Raw genomic sequence first — 14,412 nt, forward strand, 5'->3', positions numbered from 1 at the left:
GCCACCAGTCCCAAGACTGCAATAGAAAATCATTAACATAAGATCACAGAAAGGAAGTAAAAATATCATCAAATAATTCTTGTAAAAATATATATTTTAAAAATTTTATCGCTTCACTGGATATCATTTAATCATGGGCCAGTCAGCCAGCTCTCACTCTAATGATTTTGCTCCTACAAGTAATTTCTTTAGTGATTAGGAGTCTATTCATATCAAATGGATTCTATTATTGCATAATAATTCAGCATCTGCCATAGCAAAAGTGTAAAAAAGAGAAAACCACATCCAAGTAAATTCGTGTCCCTCTACCAACCTGCCTGCCCTGTTTCTTTTTCCCTCCCATCACAGAACATGACAGATTTGTTTCTTCACCAGTGTCAGTATTTTATGTATTCAATGACCTCTTAGAGGATTGCCAGTAGACAGAATAGTATAGACATCTTGAGGATCTCATATTCCTGTGGAAATTTCAGTTTCTAAGGAAAACAGATTTCTGCTGCCTTTATTAATAACTGTTCAGTGGAGTTACTCACCTCGAGTGTTTCTAAATAGCATATAAATCAAGCTGAAATTTATGAGAAGTCTTGATTCTTTGGCCCTGCATCAACAACAGAGATGAGAACCTTTCTCGGAAGTGTACCGTAGTTCTTGACCATAATTACAGAATCATCTTAGAACAATGACATTTAATGAATTATGTACGTGTAACATATTTAAAGTAACAGGCTGCATTTTACACAGAATTCAAGTGTGATGTTCTGTGTCAAGAGATTGTATCCCATTAGTTCTCAGTAGTGGACAAGGCATACTGTGCATTAATGAATCTTTAATGAGAGCAAGAAAGAGACAGAAAAATAGAAAAGAAAAATTAAATTAATGCATCTGTATGCGTTTTCTTAATTTTTCTTGCCATACTTCACTTGAAAAGTGTACTGTATTACTATAATATGCTGTAGTATGGGGGTTTTTTTAACACAATAAGATTATTGCAACATAGATTCCACTGCATTATTTGGCCATTAAACATTTTTCCAGGAATAAAGACATAATTTTGCATAGATTAGTGGAGCAAAAAGTAAAATTCTACTGACCCAACTTTAACCTTTTGCTAACTAAAGTCTCTCCTTTAGCTGCCACTGTTGTGAGTCCAGTCAGGAAGAATAAATCTAAAAAGTAACAGGGCATAAGTATATTTGGTGGAAGGAACCAAAAGCTTCCATGACTAGTAGCCATTCTTTACCAAAAGAGCTACATTTTTTCTTACTCCACTATTGCCTGCAAAGCCCTCTACAAAGGACATATATGGTGGCCTTTCCCCTGACAATCCCCATCAATAACAGCTTCTTTTCACAGTTTGTGTCCCTCATGAGCACGAACTTGATGTTGTGGCCCCTTCAGTGGAGCACAGTGGAGTGGCTGAGCCTCTCACAAAGTTTGCATAGTGTGCATGCCACTCTATTTTCATTCCCGCTGGATGCTGCCAAGAGTGGCCACAGCAGATAGCTTCCCAAGCAAACCAAAACAGTGGGAACCATGCCACAACTCAGGGAAAACACTGTTTGCACATCACAGCAAATGGGTGTCACTGGATATCCATGGCTCCCATCCCAAAGCAAGAAAGCAAGATATGCTCACATTAAGACTTGCACATATGTGTGTTTGGGAACCATCCTACATGAGAGCAGGAACGTTCTTTTCTTTTTAAACATAACATTATCTCTTTTCTATACCATTCTCTGAAAACACAGTATGGTTATGCAAAGTCAAAGTAACTTCTCATGGCATACACTTCTGAACAGCAGAAAAAGCACAAGGTTTTGTCAGCAATGCAGGAACAACTGTGTCTGCTCTTTTCAGAAGTTAAAGCAAGAATATCAAGTATGATCAAAAGTCAGAGAGAAAATTGCCTTTGTCAGCAATGTTTACTACATTTATTATTTCCTATTGGACATATTTTCTTCCCTTAACAGAGCTATTTTGTGGATGAACGGTGAAGCATCAGGCACTGCTATTTTCCCTGTTTCTATTTAATACAACTGAGTGCTTCCAGCTGCAGCTACCAGAACTCATGTACCCCATCTCCCTAGCTGATCATAATCAAAACCAAAAATCCCCAAACCCTCTTTTCTCTTGCAGATAATTTACCAAGAGGCAATATTCCCATACCTAGGGTACTGCATGACTCTAAGAAATCCCAAGTTCACTTGAGCTGTTTCTATGTACATGCTTGTATTAAGCCTAGATTATAATATATCTGTAGCAGAAAGTATTATAAACCTTTAACAGCTTCTTCCTCCATCTGTGCTCTTACACACGTACATAAAGCTGGGCAAGTTCTTCTATTGCTAAATCATAATTGGTACTGAAATGACCTGCTCCATTCCAATCACATTAAATATAAAAATCAGTTAACATCTCTTCTTTCACCTGGCATTTGCTCACAGTGAAATTTAATATTGATTCTGATTATTCTTAACCTTAGGCTGCTGATCTTCAGTTACTTTTCTGGATGTTACCCAGTGTCCATGACGCGCAGAAGACGTACCCCAAGGTGCATGTCAAATATTGTGGCTATTAGGCCATCATTCATTACATTTGAGGGCAATGAAATTCTCTGCCAGGAGATAAATATTGCCTTGTGATGTCTGTTTCTCAAGAAACTCAATTTTCCAAGGCCAACAACTTTCTTCAAGTTTTCCATCCCGTTGTCTACTTGGCTCACAGCAGGTTTTTGCATGTGAACTGAACTCCTTACAACCACTGCCTCACACCAGTTACCCCATATCCTGCTCCTGCCATTATAGGAGCTTAAGCACTGCAGCATCCTTGAGCCAACAAAAATTCCCAAACCAAACCAAAAGTATTAGTTTGGAAAAGGCTAGCTTTGACCATGCCTTTCTTTTATTTTTAGAATATAATGGAACTGGAAACAGGAAAATTATTATTAAATAGGTGATGTGAAGACTTGAATTTTCTTTGCTTAGCATTCTTAGTCACCTCAAAAAAAAACAAAGGAGATTTTTATCATTGCTCAGACATTTTGGTAACTCATGTCATCATCCCTTGTAGATGGTGCTAAGCATAGCTCCTAAGAAGCCAGAGGATTAAGAGACAGAAACTGTGCCTACTCAGACTGATTTTGCTAGAGCTATGCCCTGTGAATTTCTGCCAGGAACTGCGTGATAGAAAGCTTCATGGTTATAATATAAACAAAATCATTTGAAACAACAAAGCTGTGAGGAACAAATTGTATTTGCTAGCAGGTATCACACAGGTTTAATAGAGGTCAATGATACTGTTGGATGTTGTTACCATGGGGAGGCTCTCAATATAGTAAGGAAACAATCCTTTTTAGTGGATATGAGTGGGACTGGAAAGAGTGGGAGCTCTTAAAGATCTACTGTAGGGAATAATATTTTATAGATTGCAAAATACTGTTACCACTTGCTGCCAACTACGGCTTTCCAGGCAGCACAGGACGCTGCTGCACATCTTTGCTAAATCAAGATCAAACCAATCAAAATCCAAAGCAAATGGAATGTGTGCTATTTTACTCCCCATCATTTTATATCAAGTGAGGCTCATACATGCCTGGGAACAGTTTCATCTTTATACAGGGCAATGCTTAAAATACAGCATATTTTGCAGTTTTTCTTGAGTAATAAATATTTACAGTTTTACAAAAAGAAGAGCCTTTAAGCTGACTGAGTCATTCAACCTAACTTTGGATAGATGTGAACAAACTTTGGAACATTTCTTGGGTGCTTTTTGTTGTTGTTGTTGTTTAAACATAGCATTTGACAATACTCAACTAACTCTCCTTTGTGACTGAAGACTAACATTCACTCCTACAGATACAGCCATGAGGCTTTATCATGGTTTAAGCCCAGGCCGTAAATCAGAACCACGCAGTTTCTACTCCCCCCCACACCTCCCCAGAGGGATGGGGAGGAGAATCGAAAGAATGTAACTCCCAAGGGTTGAGATAAAAACAGTCCAGTAACTAAGGTATAACACAAATCACTGCTGCTGCCACCAATAATACTAATAAGAGAAATAACAAGGGAAGAGAATACGATACCGCCCGCCGGAAAAGAGCCCAACAGAAAAAAGAGGACGTGCCCTTCCGGGTAACTCCCAGTTACATCCCCGGGCATGGCGTGCTGTGGTATGGAATACCTCTTTGGCTAGTTTGGATCAGGTGTCCTGTCCCTGCTTCCTCCCGGCTTCTCCTCCTCCCTGGCAGAGCATGAGACTCACAAAGTCCTTGGTCATAGAATCATAGAATAGTTAGGGTTGGAAAGGACCTTGAGATCATCTAGTTCCAACCCCCCTGCCATGGGCAGGGACACCCCACACTAAACCATATCACCCAAGGCCTCATCCAACCTGGCCTTGAACACCGCCAAGGATGGAGCATTCACAACTTCCTTGGGCAACCCATTCCAGTGCCTCACCACCCTCTCAGTAAAGAATTTCTTCCTTATATCCAACCTAAACTTCCCCTGTTTAAGTTTGAACCCGTTACCCCTTGTCCTGTCACTACAGTCCCTAATGAAGAGTCCCTCCCCAGCATCCTTGTAGGCCCCCCTTCAGATACTGGAAGGCTGCTATGAGGTCTCCACGCACCCTTCTCTTCTCCAGGCTGAACAGCCCCAACTTTCTCAGCCTGTCTTCATACGGGAGGTGCTCCAGTCCCCTGATCATCCTCGTGGCCTCCTCTGGACTTGTTCCAACAGTTCCATGCCCTTTTTATGTTGAGGACACCAGAACTGCACACAATACTCCAAGTGAGGTCTCATGAGAGCAGAGTAGAGGGTCAGGATCACCTCCTTCGACCTGCTGGTCACGCTCCTTTTGATGCAGGCCAGGATACTGTTGGCTTTCTGGGCTGCGAGCGAACACTGAAGCCGGCTCATGTTCATTTTCTCATCGATCAACACCCCCAAGTCCTTCTCCGCAGGGCTGCTCTGAATCTCTTCTCTGCCCAACCTGTAGCTGTGCCTGGGATTGCTCTGATCCAGGTGTAGGACCTTGCACTTGGCATGGTTAAACTTCATCAGGTTGGCATCAGCCCACCTCACAAGCGTGTCAAGGTCCCTCTGGATGGCATCCCTTCCCTCCGGCATATCAACCGAACCACACAGCTTGCTGTCATCGGCAAACTTGCTGAGGGCGCACTCAATCCCACTGTCCATGTCACCGACAAAGATGTTGAACAAGACCGGTCCCAACACCAATTCCTGAGGGACACCACTCGTTTCTGGTCTCCAGCTGGACATGGAGCCATTGACCACAACTCTTTGTGTGCGGCCATCCAGCCAGTTCTTTATCCACCGAGTGGTCCACCCATCAAATTGATGTCTCTCCAATTTAGAGACAAGGATGTCATGTGGGACAGTGTCGAACGCTTTGCACAAATCCAGGTAGATGACGTCAACTGCTCTGCCCCTGTCCATCAGTTTCGTAGCCCCATCATAGAAGGCCACCAAATTGGTCAGGCAGGATTTCCCCTTAGTGAAGCCATGCTGGCTGTCACCAACCACCTCCTTGTTTTTCATGTGCCTTAGCATGCCTTCCAGGAGAATCTGCTCCAAGAGTTTGCCAGGCACAGAGGTGAGACTGACAGGTCTGTAATTCCCTGGGTCCTCCATTTTCCCCTTCTTGAAAATGGGGGTTATATTTCCCTTTTTCCAGTCGTCAGGAACTTCACCTGACTGCCATGATTTTTCAAATATGATGGCCAGTGGCTTAGCAACTTCATCCGCCACCTCCTTCAGGACCCGCAGATGGATTTCGTCAGGTCCCATGGACTTGTGTACGTTTAGGTTTTAAAGATGGTCTCTAACCAGATCCTCTCCTACAGTGGGCCTAGGGTCCTCATTCTCACAGTTCCTGCGTTCGCCTTCCAAGACTTGGGTGGTGCGGTCAGAGATTTTGCCAGTGAAGACTGAGGCGAAGAAGTCATTCAGAACCTCAGCCTTCTCCAAATCCTGGGTAGCCAGTTCTGATAGCTTCCAAAGGGGGCCTACGTTGTCCCTAGTCTGTCTTTTACTCGCTACGTACCTATAGAATCCCTTCCTATTATCCTTAACATCCCTAGCCAAGTTCAATTCTAACTGGGCCTTAGCCTTCCTCACCTGGTCCCTAGCTTCCCAGGGTAAACATTCTGACCAGCAGCTGAAAACATCGGCTTTATCAGTATTATTCCCAGGCCAAAAGTCAAAACCACAGCACTGCACCAGCTACAAAGAAGGAGAAAAACTGACTGCTGCTGCTGAACCCAGGACAGGCTCAAAGTTGGAGGAGCTGGGAAGGAAAACACTATATGCTGATGTGATATGAATCTTTCCAGTTTCAAACTGGCAGTCATGAAATGCCTTCCACAGAAATACTGTAAAAATGCAGAAACATTCTTTTTCTTTGAATATGCCATTAACATAAATACAACCCCCCCCAAAAAATACAAGTGAGATAGTTGAGGCAGCAGAAACCCAAACTTGAAAGATAGCCAATCTCCATACTACCATGCAATAATATTTACCTTTACATTAAAAATAAAAGCAAGCAAAAAAAAACCTCAAACAAGCAGGAAACCCCCCCAAAAAAAAAACCCCAAACTAATTTTTCTAAGGAAATCTTATTTTTTTCCCTCCCTGAACCTTTTTCTCTGAGATGTACATCACATGTTTTTCAGCTAAATCATACACGTCATTTGTAGGACATTAATCCCTTGTATACTGAAATGGCTCCCATTACTCGTAACCTGTCAGCCTCTTGAAGTGTTTATTTCACAGATGTTGCAAGATGATCAAGAATTATCCCTAATTTATAGCAATAGCCTGTTTATAGTAACACCAAATGAATAAAATGGCAGCAAAATGACAGAACCAAAGGCTCTTGAGGCTGAACACCAAAACAACTCTTCCACATAAACTCATCTTCATGTATCCAAATACCTGACAGCAATGAGGAGATTTCTCTTCAAAATATTTCTCCCCCCAGCAGTCCCTACTCCCACACAAAGAAGGGAAATAAAGAGGATACTAAAAGTAAGCATGCATGCATACATATATGCATTTATTCACACTAAAAACAAATACCAGAATTTCTAATTTAATTGTAGTTAAGAAGCCAAAGGTTTTTGGCAGAGACCAAATCACATGCTCTAACAGGACTGTTTGTAATCAAGCCACATATCAAAGCAGGTCAACATCAGACACAGAGGTAAGCAGGCTTAAATGTACTCCAGCAGCAACCACTTGCTATTCTAAAAACGTGCTGTACACTTAAGGAAAATAACAAGTCAGGAACAGAGAAACTTTCACCTCAGAGTTTTTCTACCATTACTTCTAAATGACCTGCCAGGTAAAAATTACCTCTACGGTATTCTTGCTGTGTAAAGCTATATATATATGTCTTAAACGGTACTGCATCATACAATCAGCACTCTGAAGAGACAAGACTGCAGGGCTTCATTGCCTGAATGATCAGCTTCTAAGCAAAGGACTTTCTGGAACTGAAGAGGTGCTACCAACTGAAAGTTATTATAAGCAACAACACTGGTGGACAATAACTGAAATTGACCACTCATTGACAGCACATCTGCTAGAAAATCAAACAGAAGTTGAATAACGTATACCATGTAAAACAAAGCATAGCTGCAAAATAGAAAGAATGATTGCTAAAAGTTCCATGTAAAATTGCATTTACAAATGTCATATAGATGTTCTGCTCCAAGGATCTGAATAACTGGAAAATACATGTTTCATATCCAACTCAAACCAGCATTTTGAAGACAGCATGAACTGACACTCAACCTTTCCAGGGAAGAGGGCACCCCACTATGTAAAAGTTCCAATACCAAGCTCAGAAACCCTCCAGCAGTTGTTGCAATACAAATTCTAAAGTGAGATAAGTTACATACCTATAGATATAATAAAGTTATAGTAGCCTCTTTTGAAATTCGTATTTTGAAAATAGGCAAGAAAAAGTATGTTTAGGTGTCCCCAGTACAATTAAGGTATGTGCTACACTTTTCTAGAAGTAGATCTCTGTGGTCTAGGTATGAACAAGGTTGAGTGGGTTGTCAAAAGCTTATACACCGTAACAAGTAAATGTCACGTTCTTCTGCAGAAACAAGTTATTGAATCTATAGCTGAGAGGAGCCTCAGAAAACTCATCCCATTTAGTTTTCTTTTTTTTAAATACCACTAAAACACAGAAGCTAAATACCAAATGATTAAAACATATCACCAACTGAGACATGCTCTTCCTCAATAACCTCAAAAAAAACCAGCATGGCAAGAATTTCTTTTAAAAAAGAAGGATTTCTAAAATTAGAAGCAATTTAGCTGCAAGAATGATAAAAGTGAAGGAGATGCAAGATTGAGGGCTGCTAAACAAACAGATCTAGGAAGAACATCCTCACAAACAGAAAATTACAGTCTTATGTGTTATATGCACCAGTATGAAAATTTAAATTATTTATTCACCAGTATGAAAATTTAAATTATTTTTCTTAAAGCTTCTGGTTTTTGCAGCTGCTGAAGATGGTGTGAGACTCTAGTTTTTATTTATGTTTTTAGATCATTATGGTTTGACAAAGTATCAATCTCTACCTGTTTCTTAATAGAGTTTTTTTAATGCAGACAATTGTTCTCTCGCTACAGCTTAAAGGTGGGAGGTGGAGAGAGGGGGAAGGAAACTCATTACATGGTGAAATTCACCTAGTATTTCTGGGACTTCAACAACTCCATAACTGGTCACCAAGAAGCATTTACAGACCCTACTGAATCCTTCTTTTCAATTTTTTTTTTCTTTTTTTTTTTTTTGTTTGTTGGGTTTTTTGTTTTGTTTTGGTTTTTGCTTCAATCCAATAAGGAGGCAGCTTTCTAAAAAAGCAAAGAAACAAAACCACTTTTTGACACAGAAGACAGCATATTCTGAAGCAGAAGAGTAAAACCTAAACACACTCAGCCTCATTAGAGCAGCCTCATTAGTAGCTGGACATTGCAAACCAGGAAGATATGCTTGCATATTAGTGTTCTCCAGCAGAGAAGCCTCCCATAAACTACACAAGACTTTGACAACAGGAATATTTCAAGGTTACTAAAAGAACTAAATTATTCATGATTAATAATTATTATTGAGCAGTATCCTTTTCTCCTTTACTTACAAACCTGGTTTCTACAAATATGTTAGTTTAATGTATTTACTGAAGACTGCCTAGGAGAACTATGACTTCTGTGTAAACAGTTGCCTTTGCAATGCATTACGTGTGAACTTTAAGCCACATCCATGTTGCTCCACTCAGGCAAGGTTTAAATAAAAATCAACCCACACAAACAGCAAAGATTTTACAGATTATTTTTTAGTAATCAGTCACACTAAATCACATCAGACAACCCAAAAAAAGAAGGGTTTTAAAGTACAAAATCAGAATCCCTAACTTAAAATCAATTTCACATCTGTAACTCAGCAGGATTAAAATGCAAGTATCCCTTGCACCTCACCCCCCCCTAATTCAGGTGATTCATGGTATAAAACTCCACATCAATTCTGGAAGACCCAGCAGTTCTCTTCCCCTGTGTAAGATTAACAGTGCTGGAAATTACTAAGCATGCAATAAATAGCAATTGCTTTCTAATCAGTGCCGCAATATCTGATGCTTTCACTGAAGAATGCAAGATCACATGGAAGACTGTCAAGTAAAGCTTTGAGATTTAGGTGAATTCACATCAGGCTTTATTTATGTATATGCGTTTATATGTAAGTGAATATATTTATATATGCAGAACCTGAAGTGCTCCATATATATTGCATTATCAGCATTTATGTCAATGAATTTTTCAGACAGATGAAGTCTGTATGTGTTGACACTCATGCTGGATTCTTCTTGACAAGTCTGTTCCACACTGCTCCACTGAGGTGAACTGAAGACACCCACAGAAGGGCTCTTACACATCTGAGTAAGGATAAATCATCCTGTCTTCATAAACTCTACGCACAGAGCCAAACTAAGAAACTCGCCCATTCTCTCAGTCTGCTAATGTCTCTGAAAAGCTATCAGAGAGGACCACTGTGTAGATACCAGCTGTTTCTTAGACACCTGTAAAATGAAAGATTTTTCTCTTTTTGAATTTATAGGGATTATGAACGTGACTAGAAATAATCTGAAGAGTCCAAGCACAGTGGGAGGGAGCAAAAGACGTGGCTGTGCTGAGAGGCACATCCAGCTGCTGAGCCTGCAGGTGCATCTGAAGTACACAGACAGGATGAAAGATTAGGGAAGGTGTTCCTGGGCTGGATAATTTGAATGATGAGGGAATTAGTTTGCAAAAGTAAATGAGGGAAAAAACATGCTTAGATAAAATCAGGTCTAGAAGAAAATAAGACAAATGGGGGAATCAAATCACAGTTAGGATCTCAGAGGTATGAAGAGCAAGTAGAAAGAAGAGAGACATAGAGAAAGGAATCAAACTATGAAAAAAAGTGGCATTAGGTCTAGTGGGAAAAATTATGGAAAGCTAGAAAGAGAAAAGGTAGCAATGAGATTGGTGAATGTGAAAGCAATAGTCTGACTTTAATATAGTAGGACAAACTCTAATAAGGAAATTGTAAATTACCATATAATTTTCCGATTCCCTACAATATCTACATCTGACTAGGAATCACTCACACCACAGCTAGGAAAGCCTGAGAAATATGAACATTACAAGCAACGATCAAGTAAAATGAACTCTCTCTTCTGGATTTATAAAGGCTCCAAGTCAGATATTCAGAGGAACGCATGGCAAACGGCAGCACCTCGCTCATGCACAACAGATACTTTCCTGAACTCGAATACATCCAACTTTCCATCCTTCTGCAACTAAATACAAACATGAACGCTGTAGGTCTTGAGCAGGGCACTGTGGAAGATAAAAATAGTTATGCCTACAACACACACTTGTCTCTACAGGCTCACAGCACAGCAGTTGAGAAGCATGAGGCACAGTTTCCATTTCTTAATAGAACATCAAATCACATGCTCAGGCACTTGCAGATTAAACCTTGCTGTCTTACAGCTGTGTGACTAGTGATACGATTAAAGGAACACATAAAATCCTTGTAAAGATACTTGTCAATTTGGGATTTTCTAGACACAGCTCATCCCAAAAAAACCACAGTGGCAATATGAAAAACACAGCAGAAGAGGGGAAAAAAAATAAAAATTGCAAAATGCCCATAACCGAACTAATGTATATTGTGAATATGCAAATATGTTTTATTTCATATCGGCTCTTAAGCAGCATACAGGGGGCAACATTAGAGAACTGAGCTGCAGAAGGTTTAGAGGAGATACAGGTGTTTGAAATAAAAAAGAATGGCTCTCTTCATGGTAAATTTGAAGAAGAGGCAAGAGCAGACACCACAGAATGATTTTTCACCATGATCTTTCTGACGTGCAGGACTTAGTGACTGTAGACAATGCCAAAATTATTCTTTTCGGATCTTGCTGAAGTGCTGTCCCAGCAGCAGTTCAGTAGGATAAAAGGGCACTCAAAATTGCAGCCACACTTCAAGCTCTCTTAATTATTCTGTTGTTCTCCAAAGGTTTCCGTTTTATTACATAAATGTTTTCACATGGAAATGACTTATGTGTCCAAGGAGAAGCCTCTCTCCTGAAGATTATGGCAATACATCAAAGAAAACCCCAAAGAAGGCGTCTGGTTGCCCAAAAGAATACTCTCTGTGTTCTAACTCCCCTTTTATTAAATTTTTTTCCCTGTTTCTTTTTAATGGTAGATAGATACAGACAAAAATAAAGGAAAAAACAGTGAGAAATAGGAACAAGGAGCACTTCAAGGAAAAAAAGGTTAATTGCAGCCCAAGAAAAGATGCAAGGAATGTGAAGAATGTCAGCAAGTAAATAAATCAATAATCTACAGTTATCATCTACATTCCTAAACTACCTTGAAAGCAAGGATATCTGCCCTTTACATTCCTGACAAGAGTACAGCTTTTCAAGGAAGCCTCCCCCCCACAGCAGCAGGCTCTGTTTCTGCCAGCACCCTGGTGTCAACAGCTGATTACAAGAGAGCCTTTCCCAGGGGAGTCTGTGCTACCTCTTTTAACAGATTAACATACATTAACAAAACACAAGATTGCAAATATCTTGGACCAGCCCAGAGACATTAACAATCTGAAATTAATGTTGTGATCATTGCAGTTTAGTTGAAAAAAACCCTCAAGGTCATTGTCAAACAATTGCAAGAGTGATGCACTAGGTTCTCCCCCTCACCACTGCTCTCTAAAACATACTGGAGCCTAGCAGCTCATATAGAATAAAAGCACAGATCAATAAAGCCAGAAGACTAATGTGGTTTTACAGATGTATTTCTTCACAATGGTATCAGCATACTACAGTTTTACAGAGGAAATGGAAGCTGAGCAAGAGACGAAAGGACATAAATGTCAGGACTTCTTAACAAGTTGGGAATATTCTGGATTGTTAATGGAGAAAAAGCAAACAAACAACAAACCACCAAACGAAAAGCCAAACCCTAACAATCCCCAAATAAAAAATAGTATACAACTAAAATCAAGGATACGACACCAAGAAACATGGCACAAACTAAGTAAACCTGCAGAGCAAAACAATGGGTGTTAAGGACCTTGTTGACATCCATCCTACTCACATTTCCAGGGGGTTACTTCAGACTAACTGTAGGCTGATCCTGTGAACTAAGAATCTGCTAGAGGCTGAGATAAATAGCATAGTTTAGTTTCATCCATAAAGGAATCAGATCAACCTGTGGTGCAAACCAAAATACAGTAAATGGGGAATAACAGAAATTCAACTCAGAAGCATAATTCTGAGTGCTAGCACAGATTTACTGGAAGTTGTAATAAGACTCTGCTGCTATATATAAAAAAGTCTTGTAAGTTAAGTATCTAACTCTGTCTCAAATAACAGAAAAAATGGGATAGGATGATTCCACATGAGCATTGTTGCTATAAAGACCACTTTTGTCTACAAGACATAGCAGTAATTCTCAAAGAATAGCTTTGCCACAATAAATGTACAAGACCCACCGAAAATCATCATACAGAACTATTTCTAAACTGGACTTGCTTGGCTTCACACATACACAGTACGCTTTTGCAACACTTGCTTTTGCAAATGAAGCTGATACAATATGATACGGTAGCTGGGGGCATCTTATGCGACTCAAGAAATCTCTTAATACTTATAAAGTGTAGCAATTAAGACAAGTCTGTTTTCAGTGCCATTCTACTGCCAAATGGGGGGAATCCCCCAACTGCCCACATGTATTCAACAGACATTACAGTCATCTTTTAAATAAAGGACACAACTACATAAAAAAAAAAAAAAAGAGAAAGTGAGAAAGTCTACTGTACCTGTATGTTGTTCTTCAATCCACACTTGCAGATACATGAAGAGGAGTAGACCAGCTACTCCAAACATCAGTACAGACATAAAAACTTGTCTCAGGTTCATGACCTTAGCAGTGAGCTACTTTTCAGCTTTCAGAGGCACACATGGCTCACTTCTCTGAAATCTTCAGCATGCCTGCATCTTCTTCAGCATCTTCTTCTGAGACACCAACCTGGAACAACAAGAGATGGAGCTAGTTCTTGTGTTACATTTTTATTCTTCACCAGAGCCTGTGCAAACAGTATACTATACACAAACTGGAACTCTTACAAGCTATTGCTTTCAATGCTTAGATTTCTGCTCGCAATATCAATTCTCCATCTGGATGAATTCCAAGTGTTTCTCAAGGTGGCTGCAGAAAACGTTCCCCCTCCACACCACCAAACATCGCCTGCTGTTGTTAATGGAGGGAGGTGACACCTGCAGTGAGATGCCCAGGTGTCACACCAGTCAACCAGTGCCCACCAACTATCACAGCTGAGCAGCTACAGCAGCAGCTGGTGGCATCCTGGGTGGCCAGGTTGCACCCTGGTGCTGCCAGTTCCTTGTGATGGGCAACCCGGTGCCTCTGCTTCTGGACTGCATGACCCTGTGTGCACAAGGAAGGGTGTCTGTAGTCACCCCCATAACACAATTCCACTCACAGTGCCTTGGCATCAGTTCACCCTGTGCTTCCGGGAGTCATACCCTGATATTTACCCTCAAACATGAATCCAAGCTGAGTTTTGCAGATGTCACTGTAAGATGATATCAGTAATGTTGCAGAAAAGAAATGAATGGATTAACTTTTTACTCAGCTATTTTGCAACTTGGGGAGGACTTGCAAAAACCCAATTCTCACCACTAAGTTCAACAGAAATGAGACTGAGTGTGAAACCTTACCAAAAAGATTACCTTCTTGCAGAGCAGAGGGCTCAGAAAAAGGAAGTATTATACCTGATGCCCTGCACCTGCCAGAAAAAGGCTAT

General features: G+C 40.3%; 1 protein-coding gene across 1 annotated transcript in view; it reads right to left on the reverse strand.

The window, feature by feature from the left end:
• CHST9 (carbohydrate sulfotransferase 9) overlaps positions 1 to 13,873 on the reverse strand; it is a gene marked incomplete at its 3' end in the record, with an annotated part of 88,249 nt that extends 74,376 nt beyond the window's left edge. Inside the window, exon 1 of the mRNA XM_080610427.1 lies at positions 13,408 to 13,873. Within this exon, the coding sequence (XP_080466553.1) occupies positions 13,408 to 13,507 (100 nt within the window). The 5' untranslated portion in view covers positions 13,508 to 13,873. The remainder of the gene's footprint in view (positions 1 to 13,407) is intronic.
• Positions 13,874 to 14,412: the final 539 nt, after the last annotated feature.

Source organism: Psittacula echo, assembly GCF_963264785.1.
Source record: "Psittacula echo genome assembly, chromosome: 2".
Classification (NCBI taxonomy): Eukaryota; Metazoa; Chordata; class Aves; order Psittaciformes; family Psittacidae; genus Psittacula; species Psittacula echo.